Source organism: Vigna unguiculata, chromosome 4 (genome assembly GCF_004118075.2).
Source record: "Vigna unguiculata cultivar IT97K-499-35 chromosome 4, ASM411807v1, whole genome shotgun sequence".
Taxonomy (NCBI): Eukaryota; Viridiplantae; Streptophyta; class Magnoliopsida; order Fabales; family Fabaceae; genus Vigna; species Vigna unguiculata.
The window spans coordinates 39,909,761-39,933,164 of NC_040282.1; the positions used below are offsets into that span (position 1 = coordinate 39,909,761).

Consider the following 23,404-nt stretch of genomic DNA (forward strand, 5'->3'; position numbering starts at 1 on the left):
TAAAGATCAGTAATATTTTAGGTAAGCATAGATGAGTTTTAATATTGTAAGTTTAAGATACTTATTTCAAATATTTTATTTTATATTTAAAATGATTATTTGACTCTTGTAATATCATATTTAAGCAATTATGTAAATATGAAATTAAGTAACTCTTTTTTATAATCTTGTTTTAAATTAAATATTAATTTAATTTTCTTAATTAATTAAACTTAACTCCAAGTCATTTTAGTTCATTTTTTTCTTGGAGTCTCCTGCTAACTTATTAGAGTTTTTTCGATGAGTTATTGGTTATAAGTTTTTTTCATGTCGTTGGTTCCCCGGTTGACTTTTGGACTTTGTTTTTGGTTTTTAATAAAAGTATTTTTATTAAATTTTTACTTTGTGAAAATTAAGTGATTTAGATGGTGATTTTTTTTTTAAAAAAACAAAAAAAGTAACAAATTTATTAAGAACAAAAGTAAAATACAATAATTTATAGGAACAAATAAAGTAATATATTTAAGATTTATTTTTGCTGATTTTGTGAGTTGATTTGTCGGCTACAATTTTCCTCATTTATTTTCTCAGTTCAATGGTTGATTTGTTCGTTCTGTTTTGCTTTTCTTCTTGTTCATTATTGCCATACTAATTTCTTCTTCTTCTCGCTTTCTCACACAAAAGTTTCAATCTTTGTTGGTTTTGCTCGATACGATAGGATATTTATTTTCTTTTGTTTGTAAATATGACCTATAAATTTTTTTTGTTATATAGATTTAAATACTACACCTTAAAATTAATGTCTCTAGTGGCACACTGCAACTACATTCTTAATCCTACCAAACACCAGCTAATTCTGTCTCAACAGTGTCACCTACCACCATCACCACCACCAACGAGAACAACAACAGCTATTTCAAGTTCTCTTCCACCCTTTTCTTTTTCACTTTTCTAATTCTTCTTCACTCACTAACATGGCGCCCTCAACCCCTCAAGTCATCACCTGCAAAGGTAAACTCAGTCACCCTTTTCCTTTGATATATCTTTCTGTCCATTGTTTATGATGAACATGGGAGGATGGGGTTTTTGTTAATGATGGCATGTGGAACATGGAACAGCTGCAGTGGCATGGGGAGCTGGGGAGCCACTGGTGATGGAGGAAGTGGAAGTGAGCCCTCCCCAACCAATGGAGATTAGGATTAAGGTTGTCTCCACCTCTCTCTGCCGCAGTGATCTCTCTGCTTGGGAATCTCATGTAAGGCTTGTTATCATTGTCTGTCAGAAGAATTTGTTTCATAGAACTTTTTAGGGATCTTTTGGAATGTCAAATCTAGAAAGAAAAACCCATCACAATCATGGATTGGCATGTCATTGAAAATTATTGACTTATGTAATTTTAAAAATAGTAATTAAGTTGATTTCTAACTGGTTGAGAGGGTAAAAGGTCCATTTATGACAAATGACCATGTATTAAAATTAAACTAATGAAAATTAATGGAATCATATCCTGGGCAACAAGGTTCCAGAAACCACTCTTTGTGAGATGTAATTGAATAACGTAAGAGGTTGTCAATGTTTGATGTTTAAGACGATTGATTAAAGTTTTGCAGATAAATCTTGAATTGAATATTGTGTTCCTCAAGATTATGCCTCTTGTTCTTTTATAAAATATATGACTTAAGTAAGTTTCAAGTCTTTTAATATATGGCCGATTTTCTTTCTGAATATTTAATATATTTTCTTTTTCAAATTGGGTATCTAGTAAATTATATAATTTTGGTTAAGTCGTTGACATTACCTTCATTTGTTCTACTTACCACGTTTTTGCTAAGTTAAAACAAGTGTCACACTATTTGAATTGTTGAATAGTGATATGTATGAAGTCCTTATGTTGGTTATTATGATAAAAAATAAGTAGAGAGATCAAAAGAGAAATCTAATAATATTTCAGGAATTGGTTGAAAGAGTAAACATAATTGTAAGAAGGAAATATAGATAAATATTTTTTTCAGGATCTTGAACCAAATTTTTTAGTCGATTAGGTACTTAATTTGAAGAAAAGAAATTTTGGGTTCTCAGAACAAAAAATTGTTATATATTGAGAACCTGAAACTTATTTAAGCCTAATGATGGTTGGTGGTGTGATGGATTAGTTTGCTGAACAATATATCTTTGTTGTCACGATTATTGAACTTTCCGTTGAAGATTTATGACTCTGCTGTTAAACATTTAACGCAAGGTGCTTTTTTTGCAGGCCATATTTCCTCGCATATTTGGCCATGAAGGATCAGGGTAATCTATTCTTAATTTCTATCTTTGAACTATAGACAACATTAATCACTACTGATTCTTAGGATTTTTTATCTGAATTTCTTATGAAGAATTTCTTATAGAGTTACCTATTAGCTAGTACGAGAATTGCAGTGCATCAAATACTGATGTATCGAGTTCCTTGAGTGACAATGATCAACTACAAGCGTGCAGCAGCATCGGGGAACATTACTGATTTTAGAAAGTGTGACACTGTGCATGGCAATGTGATATAGTTGCATCGTGAACATAACTTAAATCATGGAAAAATGAGTAAATTTCTGAATAGATGTTGAATATTTAGTGTAGTTTTGCAGGATTGTTGAGAGTGTGGGACTGGGAGTGACTGAATTCAAAGAGGGTGACCATGTGCTAACAGTATTCATTGGAGAATGCATGACATGCAGACAGTGTACATCTGGAAAAAGTAACATTTGTCAAGTTTTAGGATTGGAAAGAAGGGGTTTAATGCACAGTGATCAGAAGACACGCTTCTCAGTAAAAGGGAAGCCTGTTTATCATTATTGCGCTGTTTCAAGTTTCAGTGAATATACAGTAATCCATTCCGGATGTGCAGTGAAAGTCAGCCCCCATGCACCTCTTGAGAAAATTTGCCTTCTGAGCTGTGGGGTTGCTGCAGGTAAATGTTTCAAGTGTTTATTATTAGTTCTACAAAATTGGGAATAGATCAAAGGAGTTTTAGATCCACATTGAAAAGTTAAACTCATGTACTTAAATTACTTGAGGTAGTAACAGGGTAATAGCCATTAGAGACTCTGTTTTTATTTTTTTTTGTCTTGTTATTTCCCATGGATGGCTAGAGGAGGCATGACTGTGTCTCTGTATTCAGAAGCTTGAACAGTAAGGAACCGTAGGACCTCAGCAAATAAATAAAGGCAATATATATAATTGTAATCTTATAATTAGCGATCCTCTCAGCTGCAGATCACCAAGTGAATTGGCCCATTTTCTCTTAATTTAGTTAGAACTTAAAGAATAATGATTGCCTTTTATGTTGTTTTGTATTTTTGACAATTCCAATTGCATATTTGTCTGACACTGATTGATTGTTAAAGGTCTACTGTTCTTTATAGCTTAAATTGATTTTAGGACATATAAGTGTTCCATCACCTGGTTCATAGATGCTTGTCGCATAGGTTTACCCTGCAAAATATCCTAATCTATTTTTGTTTTGCATTGTTTGCTTTTAGTATCTTGTTGACAGACACAATTTTGTATGATGACAAAGATATCATGAACTAGTTTGTTTGATCCCAATAATTTTTTGAAAAAAAAAAAAACTTTTAATCCCATCATTTGCATATTCAGAGATATTAACTGATGATTTGTTGCTGCTTCGGGAAAAATATGAAACTAATTTGATAATAAATTTGACCCAAAACTCTACTGGACTTCCGAATTATTAACCAAAGCAGATCCAGAAATGATTGGTAAGGAAACATCAGACGGTGTTAAAATGTTTTAATATTAGATTTGATGATGCTAGAGCCATTGTCAGTGGCCTAGGTAAAGATTGGATCACTGGATACAACCGTTGGTTCTAAGTGACATTGGATGACTTTGAAGGGCGTAATACAATGCTGGACTTATTTTCCTCCTCTTTCTTATACCTCACATATAATTTAGTGTTGTTAATATCATTGATAAATTATTCATTTATGGTTGATTATGGGAATCATTGCATTGCAACATTAGGTCTGGGTGCAGTATGGAATGTTGCTGATGTGTCAAAAGGATCAACTGTGGTGATTTTTGGTCTTGGAACTGTAGGCCTATCCGTAAGTAAAGGCACTTAGCAATAGTATCTTAGCTTCTCAACTGACGAGTGATAATATTTTCCAAATTGTAGCTAACATTCCTTCAATTAGGTTGCTCAAGCCGCAAAACTAAGAGGTGCATCTAGAATAATTGGTGTTGACAACAACCCACAGAAGTGTGAAAATGGTACCATATTCAGTCCCCTAAATTACTCCTTAATCTATTTTTAATTATTCCCTTGATTATTTATTGTTGTCGTCTTGGTTGTTACCACAGCTAAGGCTTTTGGGGTTACAGAAGTTCTTGACCCGAATTCCTGTGAAGAACCTATTGCTCAGGTGGGTTTATCTTCTCATCACAAAATTATCCGATTTAACTTATCATACTTTATCATATGGAGAATATTTTATATAACTTTAATTGATGAATAACCAAAGTATGGTACAAGATCAAATATTTCATGTGATCCATACAAATTTATCATTAATCTTATTTTGGTTAAATATGATTTCTCTTCAGCACAAAAACTATAAGTATGTGGACAAAAAGGTTATGATGTCAAACAGCCATTAATATATGTTGAAAATTTCCAGGTTATTAAGCGGATTACTGATGGTGGAGCAGATTTCTCTTTTGAATGTGTCGGTGACACTGATATGATAACCACTGCATTGCAGTCATGCTGTGATGTAATGCTCTATATACCCAAAATCATTTAAAAGCTTTTATTCATTATAATTGGATTCATTGCTTTTCCTTGGTTGCGTAGGGATGGGGTTTGACTGTAACACTTGGGGTGCCAAAGGCAAAACCTGCGATGTCAGCTCATTATGGACTACTACTGATGGGAAGAACATTGAAAGGATCTCTATTTGGAGGTTGGAAACCAAAATCTGATCTTCCTTCGTTAGTAGAGAAGTATGTCAACAAGGTAACTACAACAGTACCCTGAATATTTCTTTTCTTTTTTTTTTCTATAAGCATGATTACTTCATATATTTTTACTCTAATTTGAAACATGACTATCTCTACTTCCTGATCAAAATATCATGTGTTCCCTTTCATGATGGATATATATTCTTATCAAACTGAATCCTAGTAAGCCGGGCAATTTAGGCTGTTACCTTCTGCATAAACGGTTCTCAATGACTATTTGAAAATGCCATTTTATCTCACACGTAGTTATGTTTTTTGGCTAGTGATTAGAGTAACTCTGTTGAGAAGATATAAACTGAGTGATAACTTCACTTAAGGAGATAAAACAATAAATTTGAAGAACCATTAGGTTTCATGATGATTTGTGCAGAAAATACGTTTTTAGCTGACAACACAGATACGAAGATAAGTCTAATGGTTCAAAAAAATGTATTTTTTCATAGGTAAACAGTTGTTGCAGCATGACCCTGAGAAAGTTCTCTCTCTCACTCTTGCTCTGCTTCTATATGTTTTTTCATAAGAACTTATAGGAGAAAAATTTAGAAAGTAAAATGAAATAAAATTTTCTATATAAGTTATAATTAGCTTGCCAACTAGTTAAAAATAGGATAAGCTCTTTGAGGAGCTAATATGAGAAAACTTTTACAAATAAAGTTATCTGCCTAAGCTAATTTCATCGTTCTTTCTTTTTTTATTCTTTTAAAAGTGTTAATATAGCTTCTTTGCGCCACTTTCTTACTTCCATCTGCTTCACTGGTATTGTTTATTAACGATAAAGTTGAGGGCAATTTCTTCTTATCATTGAAAGTAAGTCTTTAGTTTACAACGTTTAGCCTAGTATGTGATGTATATCTAGTATTTGCAACATAATCTTTTTATTATAAAGTCTGTCAAAAGTCTGTAACTTAGATTTTCTGAAGTGCCCAGAGAGAAAGGAATTGAGAATGCAACCTCAAATTCTAGTAGAGCTAGATTCTTGTTTATATACTTTTATCCCCATGGATTATTTTGTTGTTCTTTAGTTTGATATTGTTAGGATTGACGTGAAGAGAGAGAGAATGAAAAAGAGCTTTTGTATTATATTGAAAAGTGAGTTACATATTACAAGCGGAAGGTTTATATAAGAGAAAGCAGAGAACGTAAAAAGACGGAAAGCAAAACTAACTTGTAACTAACCTAACAGATTTAAAACTAATATATCATCTAACATGCCCCCGTAAACTAATGGGGTTGAGGAAGCGAGCACACCATGAGTTTATCACGAAACTGAGAGAAGGTTCCACCAGAAATTGGTTTTGTTAGAGCATCAGCAAGTTGAAGACGAGCAGGAACATGCCGAACAAAGATTTCACGTTTCTGGACATTGTCTCTGATATAATGTAGATCCATTTCAAAATGCTTGGTGCGAGAATGCATGACAGGGTTGGCAGTAAGAAGCACAACACTGAGATTGTCAGAGTTAATAATTGGAATAGAAGTGTGCAGGTTTATTTCCTTGAGAAGAGACATGAGCCAACTGATTTTGGTACTGGCAGAAGCGATACTCCTATATTCTGCTTCAGTGGAGCTGTGTGATACAACGGCTTGTTTCTTTGAAGACCATGATATCAAATTTGTGCCAATGAAGATGCAATAACCGGTGGTTGACTTTCTATCATCAGGATCTGACCCCCAATCTGCATCTGTGAAAGCTTGTATGGAGGGGTGTGTGTTTGGAGTGAACAACAATCCATGAGTTGGAGTGCCTGCAAGGTAGCGTAGAAGACGTTTCATGGCATTCCAGTGATGGGTTTGAGGTTGGTGCATATATTGACAAAGCTTGTTGGCAGCGTATGAAATGTAGGGACGGGTAAAGGTTAGATATTGCAGTGCTCCTGCAATCTGACGATATAGGGTGGGGTCGTGAAAGGCAGTGGATGCATCTGCGTGAGTTTTAAAGAAGAGACCATAGGAGAAGGAAGAAAATTAGCGTCTGTCATTTGAACCTTGGAGAGAATTTCTTTTATGTATTTTGTTTGTGTAAGATGTAAAGCACCACTAGAGGACCATGTAGCCTCGATTCCAAGAAAATAGTGAAGGGAGCCAAGGTCTTTAAGAGAAAACTGCATGTTAAGAGCTGCAACAAGAGCAGTAATGGCATTAGTATCATTGCCTGTTATCAAGATATCATCTACGTAAATGAGAATCAAAATGATAGAGTTTGCAGTAATATTAGTAAATAAAGAAGAGTCACTAATAGTTGAACGAAAACCCATCTTGATTAGCGTGGTGCTCAGCTTGTGATACTAGGCTCAAGGTGCCTGTTTTAGGCCATAAATGGCTTTGTGCAAACGACAAATAAGCTTTGGACTGGTTGAAAATCCCGGTGGCTGATCCATGTAAACGGTCTCTGTGAGCTTCCCATGCAAGAAAGCATTATTTACGTCTAATTGGCGTACTTGCCATTTCGCAGCAACAGCAACTGAAAGAACCACACGAATAGTGGTGGGTTTAACAACAGGGCTAAAAGTCTTAAAGTAGTCAATGCCAACAACTTGGTTGTATCCGCGAGCAACAAGACGTGCTTTTCGTCTCTCGAGAGTGCCATCTGAATTGTACTTGTTTTTGAATATCCATTTGCAACCTATGACATGTGCATTGGGGGGAAGCTCAACAAGAGTCCACGTCTTGTTCTTTAGAAGCGCATCATATTATGTTTGCATGACCTTCTTCCATTCAATATGTTTAAGAGCTTCTTTGGCTATAACAGGAACAACATCAGTAGCAATAGCAGAGAATACTTTAGGCTTAGTGATACCTGACTTCCCTCAAGTTTGCATTGGATGTATATTAGTGGTGACAGGTTGTCGTTGAATATCAGTAGGAGAGTTGGAATGTTAAGGAGATATAGATTGATCAATAGGAGAGGACGTGGGATGGTCTGTTTCAGGGGAATTAAGGTTAGACTGATGAGGTGATTTTTCCGGTGAACAGGATGTGGCAGTAGCATCTTGAGGTGCAACATTGGGGATGGATGACACTATACATTTTTCTGATGTAATAACAGAAGGTAAGGGTGGTGAATTGATATTGGGTGAAGGTAGAGGTGTGGGCTCGGGAACTATAGTAGGTTGAGTCTCAAACATATTTGTAGCAAGTTTATAGGGGAAAACCTGCTCACTGAAAAGAACTGAACGGGAGAAATAAATTTTTCCAGAAGGATGCATACAAATATAGCCTTTCCTATTCCGACAAAGACCCAAAAATAAACAAGCAGAAGATTTAAAGTTGAATTTATGATTGTTATATGGTTTTAATAAAGGATAACACAAACAACCAAAAATTTTAAACATATTGTGATCTAACGTATGACCAAACAAAACTTGATAAGGAGAACGATTATTAAGCACTGGGATGAGCAAATTGTTGATAACAATTGAAGCATGCATGAAAGCATAATTCCAGTATTTTAATGGGAGAGAAGCATGAGCAAGTAAGCTTAGGCCAGTTTCAATAATATGTTTATGTTTTCGTTCAACAGAATCATTTTGTTGATGGGTATGTGGGCACGTATAGCGATGAGCAATACCAGCATTATGGAGAAACTTATCAAAACATTGAAATTCTTTAGCATTGTCGGTTTGGATTGCTTTTATCCTTGTTCCTAATTGATTTTCAACAAGCAATTTAAAACGTAAAAAGAGAGTGAAAGCTTGAGATTTTGAGTGTAAAAGATATACCCAAGTAAACCTGGAATATGCATCAAGAAAGGAGATGTAATATTGATCACCATTAACAGACCGAACATGTGAAGGACCCCAAATGTCTATAAAGACAAGTTCAAGCGGTTTAGTATAGCAAGTATTTGAAGATGGAAAAGAAAATTGATGCAACTTAGAAAGAGCACAAGAATCACAAAATACAGTTTCACTATTAGTACGTATGTTGCAGAAATTTAGAAACTGTTTTACAGTTTTGTAGGATGCATGACCAAACCTTGCATGCCAAGTATGAAGAGTGTTGGAGCCAGCAGTGGAGTGATGAATTTGAGGAGCTGGTGCAGGTTTTAGAGGTGGAAAAACGTAGATACCATCTTTAATTTTTCCTTGAAGAAGGATCTCCTGAGTTCCCTGTCGTTTAACATTGCAAAAATTAGGGTAGAATTCAAAAAATACATTGTTATCTTTTGCAAATTGAGATACGCTCAACAAATTTTTGGTAATGATTGGCACATGTAAAAGATTACGTAAGAGAAAAAATGATGAATTAGCAGATGAAGACAAGAAGGCTGAACCAGAGTTATGTATTGGCAAACCTGTTCCATTGCCAAGAGTAATTTGTTCATTACCAATATAAGAAGATTTTGAAGAAAAAGTGGAAGGATCATTGGTGATATGATGGGAAGCTCCGCTATCCGGATACCACAGTGGATCAATCAAGGTGCTAGTAGAAGGCTGATCTGTTTGGTCACTAGGAAGAGATGATGTTTGGGAGTTATGTGCCTGAGGAGGAGGTTGATAATCTTCTTTGAATTTGTGCCAGCATTCAGGAGCACTGTGTCCTGGTTTATGACAAATCTGACATTGTATCTTGGTGGAGGAATTTTCTGCTTGTGAAGACCATTGTGTCCGGGTAGGGTTATGAGAGTTAAAAGATCTACCACCACGAGTGGATTGATTTGTTCTTGAAGAACGGCCCGAATGTTGGTTGGATCTTCCACGAGCGTTGTTTCCGTTCCAAGAATTGACGACAACATTGGCTTGAGGCATGGAATCTTGAAAGCGATGTTTCTCCATACGTTCTTCTTGAGCCAACAATAGAGCCTCAATCTCATCAACTGTATACGGATCAAGGCGAGAGAGAATAGACGTGACAAAAGAATCGTACTCCTTGGGAAAGCCATCCAATATGGCTTCAATGTGATCTTCTTCACTGATGGGTGCACGTATGGCAGCAAGCGCATCTGTTACCCGCTTGACATCAAGAACGTAGACAGCAACTGATCGATCACGCTTCGGAGTTTTAAGTTGAAGCTTGAGCTTTTTGATCTTTGCTCGAGATTGAGTGGCATAGTAAATCTTGAGCTTCTTCCATATTTGGGCTGAAGTTGTGAGACCCACCATCTTGGTTAGGAGCGTTGGTGTCATAGATGAAAGAAGCCATGCCACAATTAAGCTATCTTGTCGACGATATTGGAGAAATCTTGGATTGATAATATTGGAGACTTGATCTTCTTGACTGAGATATTGTGGAGGTGCTGTGGAGCCTTCAAGAAACTCTGAAAGTTCGAGGCCAGTAATTGTTGCTTGAACTTGTTGTTCCCAGGTTAAGAAATTCTCTTCATCTAGTTTAAAATGGATAGGGGTAGAGAAGACATGAGGAGTGGCAGAGGAATGAGCAAGAGTGGTGGTGCAGGAGGATGATGAATTTTCAGAAGCCATGGCCTAGTTTAGGCTCTGGATACCATGTTAGGATTGACGTGAAGAGAGAGAGAATGAAAAAGAGCTTTTGTATTATATTGAAAAGTGAGTTACCTATTACAAGCGGAAGCTTTATATAAAAGAAAGCAGAGAACGTAAAAAGACAGAAAGCAAAACTAACTTGTAACTAACCTAACAAATTTAAAACTAATATATCATCTAACAGATATTGGACATGCATTCCTATAAATAGTGTATTTTAGCAAAAAGTATATGTACTAAACTACTAATATTGTGATGATTAATATGCAGGAAATCCAGATTGATGACTACATAACACACAATTTGCCATTTCATGACATCAACAAAGCTTTCAATCTCATGAAGGAAGGAAAGTGTCTGCGTTGTGTTATCCACATGCCAAGATAATACCTTCAGTTTCTTTCTTTATTTTTTTCCAAAAAAAGAGTTATTGCAGAAATCAGTGCCCCATAGAATGTAGAAACTTCTTTGCATAGATATCATTGAACATTGATGAGAGTTGAATCTTGTAATAACAATATTGATTATGCTAATTTTTGTCTTCGCTCAACTATAAAAATTTACATATGCTAAATAATGTGACGTTGTATTTGTATACAGTGCATTTCTACCTTGTAATACACTATAGCCCATCTTGAAAAGTTGTTACATTACATCCTTAAGAAACAAGGTGATCTCAATTATGGAAGGCCATATTAATGTATTATTTGGACTAGTTGCTACCAGTTTGTTTCTATATCATTAAAATTTGTAAAATATTTTTAAATATATAAAATATATTTTCAATGTAAAATGAAACAATTTAAAATGTGACATAAGTGGTTTCGAATTTAAAACAGATAAATATTTAATAAAACAAAATACACGTATAAGAAAAAAGAGAGTAATTTGAAATGCTGGAGATAGATATTTTTTAGTGTTGAGAATGTCTGTTACAGAGAGTGAAGGGCGTGTTATCTAAGTTGAAGATTCTACTTTAAATGTAGTACAGACTCTACATAACTTCATAATGCATGTAAGGACAAGGTTGATTATTTTATAAATCTTCGTGGAATGTGTCAGCGGATACTGGTTTGAATTCAGAAAGTGAGGGTGCTTTACCTTATATATTAAACTGGTGTTACACAGCATCATTCACAGTTAGTATTTTTTAGACAAAAATCTGCATGTAGAACGGCATTTGCAGGTTGACCAAAATATTTAGTAGTTTTTTAATGCACCATCAAACTTAATGCATTACTTTATTTCATGCATGGCCATAACAACGAACACAAAGCTTCCTTTGAAAGTCTACAAGTTCTGGAGACCTAACACTGCACCCACCACAATCATACTATCATAGAGTATTTTTTTTCCAAGTTCTCATGGCAATGGGATCGCGTTCCTCTTCCTTCACCTATGATGTTTTCCTCAGCTTCAGGGGGGAAGACACACGCCATAGTTTTACTGGCCATCTCTACAAAGCCCTTCGTGACAGAGGAATCTACACTTTCATTGACGATGAGGAGTAACAGAGAGGGGAGGAAATAACACCAGCACTTGTGAAGGCAATTGAGGAGTCCAGAATTGCCATCACTGTCCTCTCTATAAACTATGCTTCTTCCTCATTTTGCTTAGATGAACTTGACTACATCCTTGAGTGCTTTAACAAAAAATATATGTTGGTTTTGCCAGTTTTCTTTAAGGTAGATCCTTCTGATGTTAGAGACCAGAAAGGAAGTTATGGAGAAGCATTGGCTAAGCATGAGCAAAGGTTCAACCATAACATGGAGAAGTTGGAGAATTGGAAGAAGGCTTTGCATCAAGTAGCTAACTTCTCTGGCTTTCATTTGAAACACGGGTAACCCACCTTACCAATCTTTTACCTCAACTTTTTTTTGATTAATTTTGACTCTAACAAATATATTGATGTCGTCATTTAAAGAGAAAATAAATACTTGCTATATCCATTACAACATTGGTGTCTAGACATGGACACAAAGCTATTAGTTTTTCATCACGAATTTTTGTTTGAAACAGAGATGGATATGAACACGAGTTTATTGGAAGGATAGTTGAGTTGGTCTCCAGCAAGATTAATCACGCTGCTTTACCTGTTGCGGATTACCCAGTTGGACTAGAGTCAAAAGCACTGGCAGTAAGGAAGCTTTTGGAAGTTGGATCTGATGATTATGTCCACATGGTGGGAATCCATGGAATCGGTGGGATAGGAAAGTCAACACTTGCTTTAGCAGTTTATAATTTGATTGCTCACCATTTTGATTGTTCGTGTTTTCTTCAAAATGTGAGACAAAAATCAAACAAGCATGGGTTACAACACCTCCAAAGCATCCTTCTTCGTGAAATGCTTGGAGAGAAGGAAGCAAACTTTGCAAGCATAGAACAAGGAGCTTCAGTGATACACCACAGGCTTCAAAGAAATAAGGTTATCTTGATTCTAGATGATGTTTGACAAATACGGGCAATTGCAGGCTATTGTTGGAAGACCTGATTTGTTTGGTCCTGGGAGCAGAGTCATCATCACTACTCGGGACAAACAATTATTGTCATCTTATGGGGTTACAAAAACGTATGAGGTGAAGGTATTGAATAAGAACAATGCTCTTGACTTGCTTTCATGGAAAGCTTTTAAAACAAAAAACATTGATGCAAGTTATAAGGAGGTCTTGAATGATGTAGTGATTTATGCTTCTGGCCTTCCATTGGCTTTGGAAGTAATAGGTTCCAACTTGTTTGGAAAAACTAAAGAAGAATGGAAATCCGCCATCAAACAGTATAAAAGAATTCCTAGTAATCAAATCCTAGAGATACTTAAAGTGAGCTTTGATTATTTGGAGGAAGAAGAGAAGAGTGTTTTTCTTGATATTTGTTGCTTAAATATATATGCCTTGTCAAAGCTTGAAAATTTACTTCATGCTCATTATGGCTATTGCATGAAATATCATATTGGGGTGTTGGTTGACAAATCTCTTATAAAGTTTAGTTGCTATCGGCAAGAAACTAGAATTGCATTGCATAGCTTGATCGAGGACATGGGGAAAGAAATTGTGAGGCAAGAATCGCCAAAAGACCCAGGGAAGCGCAGTAGATTATGGTTACCAGAAGATATAATTCGAGTTTTGGAAGATGACAAGGTGAGTGAAACAAATGGATGATTTGTTTCAGATCTATACTAATCCTTTTTTTACCATAATATGTTCAAATCACAGTTGTTTTCTTGTTTAAAATGTGTTGAAGTCTTGCGTATACTTGTACTGGTAGGGAAGTAGTGAAATTGAAATCATATGTCTGGATCTTCCAAAATTTGACAAGGAAGCAGTAGTAGAACTCAATTCAAAAGCATTCAAGAAGATGGAAAACCTCAAAACACTTATTCTTAGAAATGCTAATTTTTCCAAAGGTCCCAAATGTTAGGTAAACTTAAATATGGATAGTTGGTAGTTGGAAGGTGTGTAGTTGGTAGTTGGAAGGTGGGTAGTTAGAAGTTGTTGTATTAATTGTGAGTTAGGTAGTAGTTATATTTAATGAATGTAGTTGAAGAGTAATGTCCAAAGGCCTATAAAAGGACCATGTAGTGCTTCATTTTCAAGACACAACAAAATCTGAATACAAAGAGTGTTTATCTAGAGAGACTTGTTTGTCAACAAATTGGTATCAGAGCTTGAGAGCCTGAGTGTTTGAGTGAGTTAGAGAGTTTGATCGAGATGGCCAACTTAGCTAACAGCATGCCCCTGCCGAAGTTATCAAAAGGCGTCAGCTATGATAACTGGAGCCTGCAGATGAAGGCTCTCCTTGGTTCCCAAGAAGTATGGGAGGTGGTCGAAAATGGGCACCAAGAACCAGAGGATATTGGAGAAATGACGATAGCCCAGATTGCTACGTTAAAAGCAATACGAGCAAAGGACAAAACGGCTTTGTACGTGCTGTACCGAGCTGTTGATGAGTCCGGCTTTGAGAAGATAGCAAATGCTATGTCTTCAAAAGAAGCGTGGGATATTCTGGAGAAGGCATACAAAGGGGATAACCGTGTGAAGCAAGTTCGGCTTCAAACTCTCAGAGGCGAGCTTGAAAGGATGAGGATGAAGGAAGATGAAGGGGTGAAAATGGAGAAGACGCTGCCTGCTTGCCGAGTGGTGGAGAAAATCTTGAGGTCGTTAACCGACGATTTCGAGAATATAGTTTGCGCAATAGAGGAATCAAAGGACTTGACAACACTCTCGGTGGAAGAGCTTGCTGGATCGCTTGAAGCGCATGAGCAGCGGAGAAGGAAAAAGAAGGAAGAGTCCCTTGATCAAGCACTCCAAGCAAAGGCAACCATTAGGGAGAAGAAGGTTCCTTATACTCAGAACACTCGAGGCCGAGGTGGTAGAGGCAGAGGAGGATATGAAAGAGGTCAAGAACAGGTCGGCCAACAAAATTGGCGTGGACGAGGACAAGGTGGAGGTCGAGGTGGTAGAGGCCGAGGAGGTCATTCGAACAACTCAGGAGTTGAGTGCTTCAAATGTGGTAAGTACGGTCATTTTGCTAAAGACTGCTACTCAGGAGTCAAATGTTACAATTGTGGGAAGGTTGGACATTTCGCGAAGGATTGCCGATCTGAAAGCAAGAAGGAAACGAACTTCCTTTCCGAGGATGCTGATGAAGAAGGAATATTGATGATGTCTAGGAGATCAGGTGCCGAGCTAAGTCCGAGCTGTTCTGACAACTCAGTTTGGTACCTTGATACAGGAGCAAGCAACCACATGTGTGGGGACGAGAATCTTTTTAAGGAGCTCACCAAAGTTGACACTGGACACGTATCATTTGGAGATGCATCAAAGGTGGCAGTAAAAGGTCGGGGTACAATCTGGTACCTACAAAAGAACAACCAAGTTGGAGAAATCAGAGATGTGTACTACGTACCCGATCTCAAGAGCAATATATTGAGCATGGGCCAGCTGATGGAGAAAGGCTACTCGGTTTTGATGAAAGATCGAGTACTATACTTGAAAGATAAGTCAGATCGATTGATTGCCCGTGTAGAGATGAAGAAGAACAGGATGTACAAGCTGGACTTGAAAATAGTCCAAGAGAGGTGCTTGAAACTTGATGTGAAGGATGAAGCTATGATGTGGCACTTCCGGTTTGGCCACTTGCATTTTGGTGGACTAGCCGAGTTGGTGAAAAAGGAGATGGTGCGAGGACTTCCGACTGTGGAGTTTGAAAAGAAATTTTGTGAAGAGTGCGTGCTCGGGAAGCATCCAAGGACCTCATTTTCGAGGACTGCCGAGTACCGGGCAAAGGAACAACTTAGATTAATTCACACAGACATTTGTGGACCAATTACCCCTGAATCTTTCAGTAGGAAAAGGTATTTCATTTCTTTCATAGATGATTTTTCAAGAAAAACATGGGTGTATTTTTTGAAAGAGAAATCCGAGGTGTTCCAAGTGTTTAAAAGGTTTAAAGCAATGGTTGAAAAGGAGACAGACATGCCTATCAAATCAGTTAGGTCTGACCGAGGAGGCGAGTTCATCTCATCCGAGCTCATGAAGTATTGTGAGGAGCAAGGAATAAGGAGATTTCTGACAGCACCATACTCACCCCAACAGAATGGAGTAGCTGAGAGGAAAAATCGAACCATACTTGACATGGTTCGTACAATGTTGAAAAGCAAGAACGTGCCTAAGGAGTTCTGGGCAGAAGCAGTGCAATGTGCCATCTATGTGCAAAATAGATGTCCACATGCTAAGCTGAACGAGAAAACACCGCAAGAAGTCTGGAGCGGAAGAAAGCCGAGTGTGTCTCACCTAAAAGTGTTTGGTAGCATTGCTTATGGTCATGTTCCTGCTCAACAAAGGACCAAACTTGAAGATCGGAGCAAGAAGTACGTGTTTATTGGGTACGATGAAAAAACCAAGGCGTATAGGTTGTTCAACCCAATAACAAAGAAGGTGATTATGAGCCGAGATGTTCAAGTTGATGAAGAGAGCGAGTGGAAGTGGAACAACTCGGAGAAGGAGTTTAGAAGCTTGGAAGTAGATACACCACCAGCTGTGAGAGATCATGAGACTTCTGATGAAGAAGATGAACCTCTACAGCCTAGAGCGCGAAGCTTGCAAGACAGATACAACTCGACTGACGAAGTACATGTTGTATGTTTCTTGGCAGATTCGGAAGACTTGAGCTTTGAAGAGGCCGTGCAGGAGGAGAAGTGGCAAAATGCAATGAATGAAGAGATCGGAGCAATCGAACGCAACAACACGTGGGAGCTAACCGATTTGCCCAAAGGAGCTCGGCCTATTGGCGTAAAGTGGGTGTACAAGAAGAAAACAAACGCTGAAGGAGAAGTTGAGCGATACAAAGCTCGACTCGTAGTGAAGGGGTACAAGCAAAAGGAAGGAATAGACTATGATGAAGTATTCGCTCCAGTGACGAGGATGGAAACAATCAGGTTGTTGATTTCCTTAGCAGCTCAACACAGATGGACAATCTTGCAGATGGATGTGAAGTCAGCATTTCTGAATGGAGTCTTAGAGGAGGAAGTATATGTTGAACAGCCACTTGGATACATGCGAAGAGGCGAAGAGAAGAAAGTGTTGAGATTGAAAAAGGCACTTTATGGCCTGAAGCAAGCTCCACGAGCATGGAATGAAAGAATCGACACTTACTTCAAGAAGAATGGGTATGAGCAGTGCCCTTATGAACATGCTCTTTACATAAAGAAGAAAGGAGAAGATGTGATGTTCATTGCCCTCTATGTCGATGATCTTATCTTCACAGGGAATAATGCTGAGCTAATTGAAGCATTTAAAGAAGTGATGAAGAAGGAGTTCGAGATGACCGACTTAGGTCTTATGAAGTATTTCCTTGGTTTGGAAGTCATTCAAGGGAAGGACGGTATCTTTGTGTCGCAGGAAATGTATGCTGAGGAGGTCTTAAAGAAGTTCAAGATGACAAGTTGCAACCCGGTTTCCACCCCTATGGAACCTGGCACAAAACTTTCTAAGTATGCAGATGGAGACCGAGTTGATGCGAGCAAATACCGAAGTCTGATTGGAAGTCTCAGGTATCTTACAAATACCAGACCAGATTTAATGCTGAGTGTTGGAATAGCAAGTCGGTATATGGAGGAACCAAGGTATACTCATTGGAAGGCCCTAAAGAGAATTCTAAGGTATGTGAGAGGAACTGTATCATTTGGTCTGATGTATACCAGGACAGATGATTACCGACTAGTCGGCTACTCAGACAGTGATTGGTGTGGAGATGTTGATGACCGGAAAAGCACGTCTGGATATGTATTCTTCATGGGGAGCACGGCGTTCACCTGGCTTTCAAAGAAACAACCCATTGTAACACTGTCAACATGTGAAGCAGAGTACGTTGCAGCATCCTGGAGTGTCTGCCATGCAGTTTGGCTTAGAAACCTTCTAAGTAAACTGGAATTGAAGCAAGAAAAGGGGACTGTGATCCGAGTTGATAACAAGTCGGCCATTGAATTGGCAAAGAACCCGGTCAATCATGAGAGAAGCAAGCACATTGATGTTCGATTTCACTTCATCCGAGAACAAGTGAAAGAAGGAAATGTAGAGTTGGAGCACGTTGAAAGTCGTGCACAAGCTGCAGATATGTTTACAAAGCCGCTGCCATCCTCTCTGTTTGAGAACAACAAGATGATACTTGGAATGAAGGACAAGAAGAGCATTTAAGTTTATGGGGGGATTTTGTTAGGTAAACTTAAATATGGATAGTTGGTAGTTGGAAGGTGTGTAGTTGGTAGTTGGAAGGTGGGTAGTTAGAAGTTGTTGTATTAATTGTGAGTTAGGTAGTAGTTATATTTAATGAATGTAGTTGAAGAGTAATGTCCAAAGGCCTATAAAAGGACCATGTAGTGCTTCATTTTCAAGACACAACAAAATCTGAATACAAAGAGTGTTTATCTAGAGAGACTTGTTTGTCAACACCAAATACCTTCCAAATAGTTTGAGGGTGTTGGAATGGTGGGGATATCCTTCACATTGCTTACCATCTGATTTTCATCCCAAAAAACTTGTCATATGCAAGTTACCCCGTAGCTCCATTTCAACCCTTGAGTTATCAAAGGCAAGTTTAAATAGTATATTTTCCTTTGTCATTTAATTTAATACATTCACTTTATGACAATTCATTTCGTTCTTCCTTTTCTTTCCTTTTTTTTTTTTGCAGAATTTCGTGAATCTTAGGGTATTAAATTTTGATCAGTGCAAATGTTTAACAGAAATACCTGACATGTCTGTTCTCCAAAATTTGGAAGAACTTTCATTTGAAGATTGTGTGAATCTAATTACAGTTCACAACTCAGTTGGTTTACTGGATAAACTTAAGACATTGAGTGCTAATGGATGCCGAAAGCTTAAGACTTTTCCACCTATCAAGTTGACCTCTCTTGAAAAACTGGAACTTTCACATTGTTCCATTCTTGAGAGTTTTCCAGAAATATTAATGAAGATGGAAAACATAAGGGAACTTCATTTGGGTTACTCCCTCATAACAGAGTTGCCACTTTCATTTCAAAATCTTACGGGGCTTCGAACATTGGACATGTTTTATTTAAATAGTGCAATTGTTAAGGTGCCCAGTAGCATTATCATGATGCCAGAACTGACTGATATCTTCGTCTGTGGATTGAAAGGGTTGCAATGGCTAAAACAGGAAGAGGGTGAAGAGCAAATGGGGCCAGTAGTATTACCTTCAAAGGTAGAATGGCTCAGTGTCTTAAGTTGCAATCTCAATGATGATTTCTTTTCGATAGATTTCACAAGATTTGCTCTTGTGAAGGAATTAGCGCTACATGAGAATAATTTCACCATCCTTCCTGAATGTCTGAAACAATGCCAATTTTTATGGTATCTTAACGTGAGTGGTTGCAAGCATCTTCAGGAAATTAGAGGCATTCCACCAAACTTAAGACATTTCTTTGCAAAAAAATGTATATCCTTGGCTTCCTCGAGTAAACGCATGCTCCTAAATCAGGTTTTGTCATGTTTGATATGTACTTGATTTAAAAATACATAGTATACTTAACTTTGGTAAACTTATGAATATTTTATATAACCAACAGGGACTGCATGAGGCTAGAAGCACTGTGTTTTGTCTGCCAGGAGCTGGGATTCCAAAGTGGTTCAATCACTGGAACCGGGGAACTTCAATTTCTTTCTGGTTTCGTAATAAGTTCCCTGACAAAGTTCTATGCGTTCTTGTTGCACCTATCCAAGACAATTTTTTTCGTTCCAGGGTTTTCATCAATGGCAAAGAATACACCGGCTATAGTCACCATCACTTGACAGGGAAGCATCATGTATATCTTTTTGATATGCGAGAGTTAAGATTCAGCAATAGCCCGTATGAGGAGCCTTTTGAAAGTGAATGGAACCATGCAAAGGTTACATTTCCACGGGGTAAATATACCTCTATTAACCATGCAAAAATCGGAATCCACGTAGTCAAACAGGAAAATAGAATGGAGGATGTTACATTCACCGATCCTTGCAGCAAGACAAAATCAGATGTTGATGATATCAACAGTTCTGACTCACAATCTACCAGTTGCTAAAGAGCATAGGTTTGTGGACATGGAACTTTCATAGACGGTAATGATCTTCAAGTTATGGTAACGTCTATTAAGTTAGATTTGTATAATATTGTGAAGTTGTATTCAAATTCAATGGTGGCACAATTAGTGAAAGTTAAATTATGTTGTGGCTTGCAATATCATACTAACCGATTTTCGTTACCCTTATTCTTGTGATATGTGTAAATCGAACAAAAGAAAAGAAGTATTACAAATATTTTTGTTCTTGAAGAATACATAATAGGAATTCAATTTGGAGTTTTATTAGTGATAACAGAATAACTTAACTTACCCGGCTAATGTACATCGACACATGACTATACCTGTTTAAACATAAACAACATAATTAATTCATCTCAAATCCCAAAGTTTTGTGCATTTCTTATAAGCACTTCCAAATTCTCTTCCAGCCTTATAGTTTCAATTTCATTCATCACAACATCTTTGCCCATACAATTTCTCATAATAATTCTTAGTCAAAATCAATCAACACCACACTAGTTCATTAACAGGTATCTAACTAAGGTTCAATTCAACACAATTCCAAATTTTCCATCTTCCACGTATCTTTTAACTCAAAATAAGCTTAACAAATTAAATTGATTTCCCTTGGTTTAGATCTTGTCCTCTTCAAAATAAAATTCTCCAAAACTCTAAAAAGGCAAGTCCTAACTTGCTCTTGAAAATTTTTATTGAAATAGAATAAATTACTACAAATCTTAACTAACCAAGATATATATCTATTCACCTCGGATCTCACATGTATTCACATCTTGTATGTAATAAAAGTCACACATTAAATAAAAATGAATAAAATGGATAATATATAAATAGAAACACTCATAAACCAATTGTCTTACATTGTTTTTGTTTCCATAGACATGCTTTTATGCCAATGAAAGCGATTGAATGTCTCGTTTGTTTCCACGTATGTGTGAGTGTCCTAACTTGTGTGCATTTACACAAAAGCTCAATTAGAAAAGAATCGAGATCGATTCTTATAAAATAATTGATTATCTAGTTCTTATATATATATATATATATATATATATATATATATATATATATATATATATATATATATATATATATAATAATCGATTTTATAATTATTATATAATATAAAAAATAATACACTAACAACATTTTATTTTAAATTATTTTTTAAACATAAGAGTAAAATTGTAGTCCTACAATATTATTATATCAAAACAATCACCTCACTTTCAAACTATCTTCTCATTTTTTTCATATCTCACTATGTTTTTCTTAATCCAAACAAGCTCACTTTCACCTCTCTTTACTCTCAAATTCACTAATTCAAACAAGCTTAAGGTGTTAAGTTGAAAATGATGACCTAACAAGTAGGGATGGCAACGGGGCGGGGAGGGGACGAGTTTCGCTATCCCATACCCATCCCCGCATAAAAAATTCATCCCCATCCCCATACCCAAACCCAACGGGTATCAAACTTTTTTCCCATCCCCATCCCCACCGGGTAACGGGTATAATCTCGTACCCATACCCGTACCCGTGTTCTAACTACTTCAATATTAATTTTTATAAAAGAAAAAAATTACGGTAAAGAAAACATAATATTATGAAATATTCAATATTAGGAGGATTTTCTTCGTTGCCAAATACCTTAAAATAAATTATAATTGTTTACATTTTATATTAGAATACCAAATAAAATTTCATGTGAACCAAAACATTTATTAAATTTGCAAACTACAACATTGATGAACTTAGTTGATAAAATTAAAAAGTATTTCAAAAAAATATAAAAGGAAAACAAATATTCAAATTAAAATATATTTTAAATGTTTGTTTACTTCAATTTTTTAAATTCTAATGAATCTCTTTTTTATACACTAATAAAAGTTATAATATATCACTTGATCAAAATGATACAAAGAACAAATAATAAACATAATAATAAAAGGAAAACAAATATTCAGATTAAAATATATTTTAAATGTTTTTTACTTCAATTTTTTAAATTATAATGAATCTCTTTTTATACACTAATAAAAGTTATAATACATCACTTGATCAAAATGACACAAAGAACAAATAATAAACATAATAATAAAATTTTGACATAGATTTTGTATCTTTTGAACTTCAATATATGTTGGATAGTGACAAAAAAATATTCATAGCAATTACATTAAATTTTTATATTGTAGTAAATAAAAGTTATTTATACAATTAAAGTGAAAAAAATTACAATATGATTAATAGTGAGTTATAAAATAACAAATAATTAGATATAATATATCGAAATATTATTCTACATAATGAAAATAAGCAATAAATAAAAATATTAAAAAACTAACAAATGTGTGTTTTAGAAATAATTTGAGAGACTATCGAAAGAAATCGCACAAAGAAAATCAAATGAATAATTAAGGTATGATAAAATGAAAAATACCTTAAAGAACTAATTATTAAATTATGTTTGAAGTGGTTAAAATTAAATAGAAATATCATTAGTGACCAAAAAATTTGTCATTAAATTACAAATAAATTAGTAATTAAATTGGTCACTAAATCAAGTATCGATTCGATCATTGAATCGGTCACTAATTTAGTCATTGATTTCAACTACTACCACCAATGACGAAAAATAGTGACTGATATGGGTTACTGACTAAATTAGTCACCATTTTATGTTTTTCTTGTAGTGAATTATCATATATTATTCCTAAATATCATTATATATATATATATATATATATATATATATATATATATATAATTTTAACCATTTCAAACAGAATTTAAAGTGAAAAAATTACATTATGATTAATAATGAGTTATAAAATAAAAAATAATTAGATAGAATATATCGAAATATTATTCTACATGATGAAAATAAAAACAATAAATAAAAATATTAAAAAACTAACAAATGTGTGTTTTAGAAATAATTTGAGAGACTATCGAAAAAAATCAAATCAAATGTATAACTAAGGTATGATAAGACGAAAAATATCTTAGAGAATTAAGAAAACTTTTCAAATATCAACATATATACTTAATGGTTGAAAAATAACGAAAATTATTTTAATGAAACAAAAGAGTTCTTCAAATTAAACAAAAATTAATAATAATAATAACTAAATAATTTTTTTATATTACCTTAAATTAAGAGTATAAACATTCTCATGTGAAAGGAAAATTTATAATAAATAAAAATATTAAAAAATAATATAAATATTCAAATGTGAGGCATAATTTTTTTTAATTAACATACATCATTTTAATATAATTACATAAAGGTTATGATAAGATAAAAAATATATTGGAGATGAGAATGAGTTTCATGACAAATGAAATAATTAAAAGAAATAAAAGATAG

The 23,404-nt window shown here is 35.5% G+C and overlaps 1 protein-coding gene and 1 pseudogene across 2 annotated transcripts; both read left to right on the forward strand.

Moving 5' to 3' along the window:
- Positions 1–610: 610 nt before the first annotated feature.
- Positions 611–11,148, forward strand: LOC114182267 (alcohol dehydrogenase-like 6). Of its 2 annotated transcripts, XM_028069095.1 has the most exons (10): positions 611–990; positions 1,098–1,234; positions 2,234–2,271; positions 2,607–2,929; positions 4,006–4,088; positions 4,179–4,254; positions 4,345–4,406; positions 4,662–4,757; positions 4,838–4,999; positions 10,716–11,148. In XM_028069095.1, exons 1-10 carry the CDS (start codon positions 954–956, stop codon positions 10,830–10,832), a joined length of 1,131 nt encoding a protein of 376 aa, XP_027924896.1. In that variant the 5' UTR covers positions 611–953; the 3' UTR covers positions 10,833–11,148. The 2 variants fall into 2 exon arrangements, with proteins under 2 accessions (XP_027924896.1, XP_027924897.1); XM_028069096.1 differs by lacking the exons at positions 611–990; positions 1,098–1,234 and having other exon boundaries at positions 2,599–2,929.
- Positions 11,149–11,246: 98 nt separating this feature from the next.
- LOC114182234 lies at positions 11,247–20,267 on the forward strand (annotated as a pseudogene).
- The last annotated feature ends 3,137 nt before the right edge of the window (positions 20,268–23,404 follow it).

Bases quoted from the DNA above. Each gene is read 5' to 3' on its own strand.
- LOC114182267 (XM_028069095.1), top strand. From the start codon at position 954: ATGGCGCCCTCAACCCCTCAAGTCATCACCTGCAAAG. The intron at 4,089-4,178 runs GTAAGTAAAGGC...TCCTTCAATTAG, and splicing joins TTGGAACTGTAGGCCTATCC to GTTGCTCAAGCCGCAAAACT. The intron at 4,407-4,661 runs GTGGGTTTATCT...GAAAATTTCCAG, and splicing joins GTGAAGAACCTATTGCTCAG to GTTATTAAGCGGATTACTGA.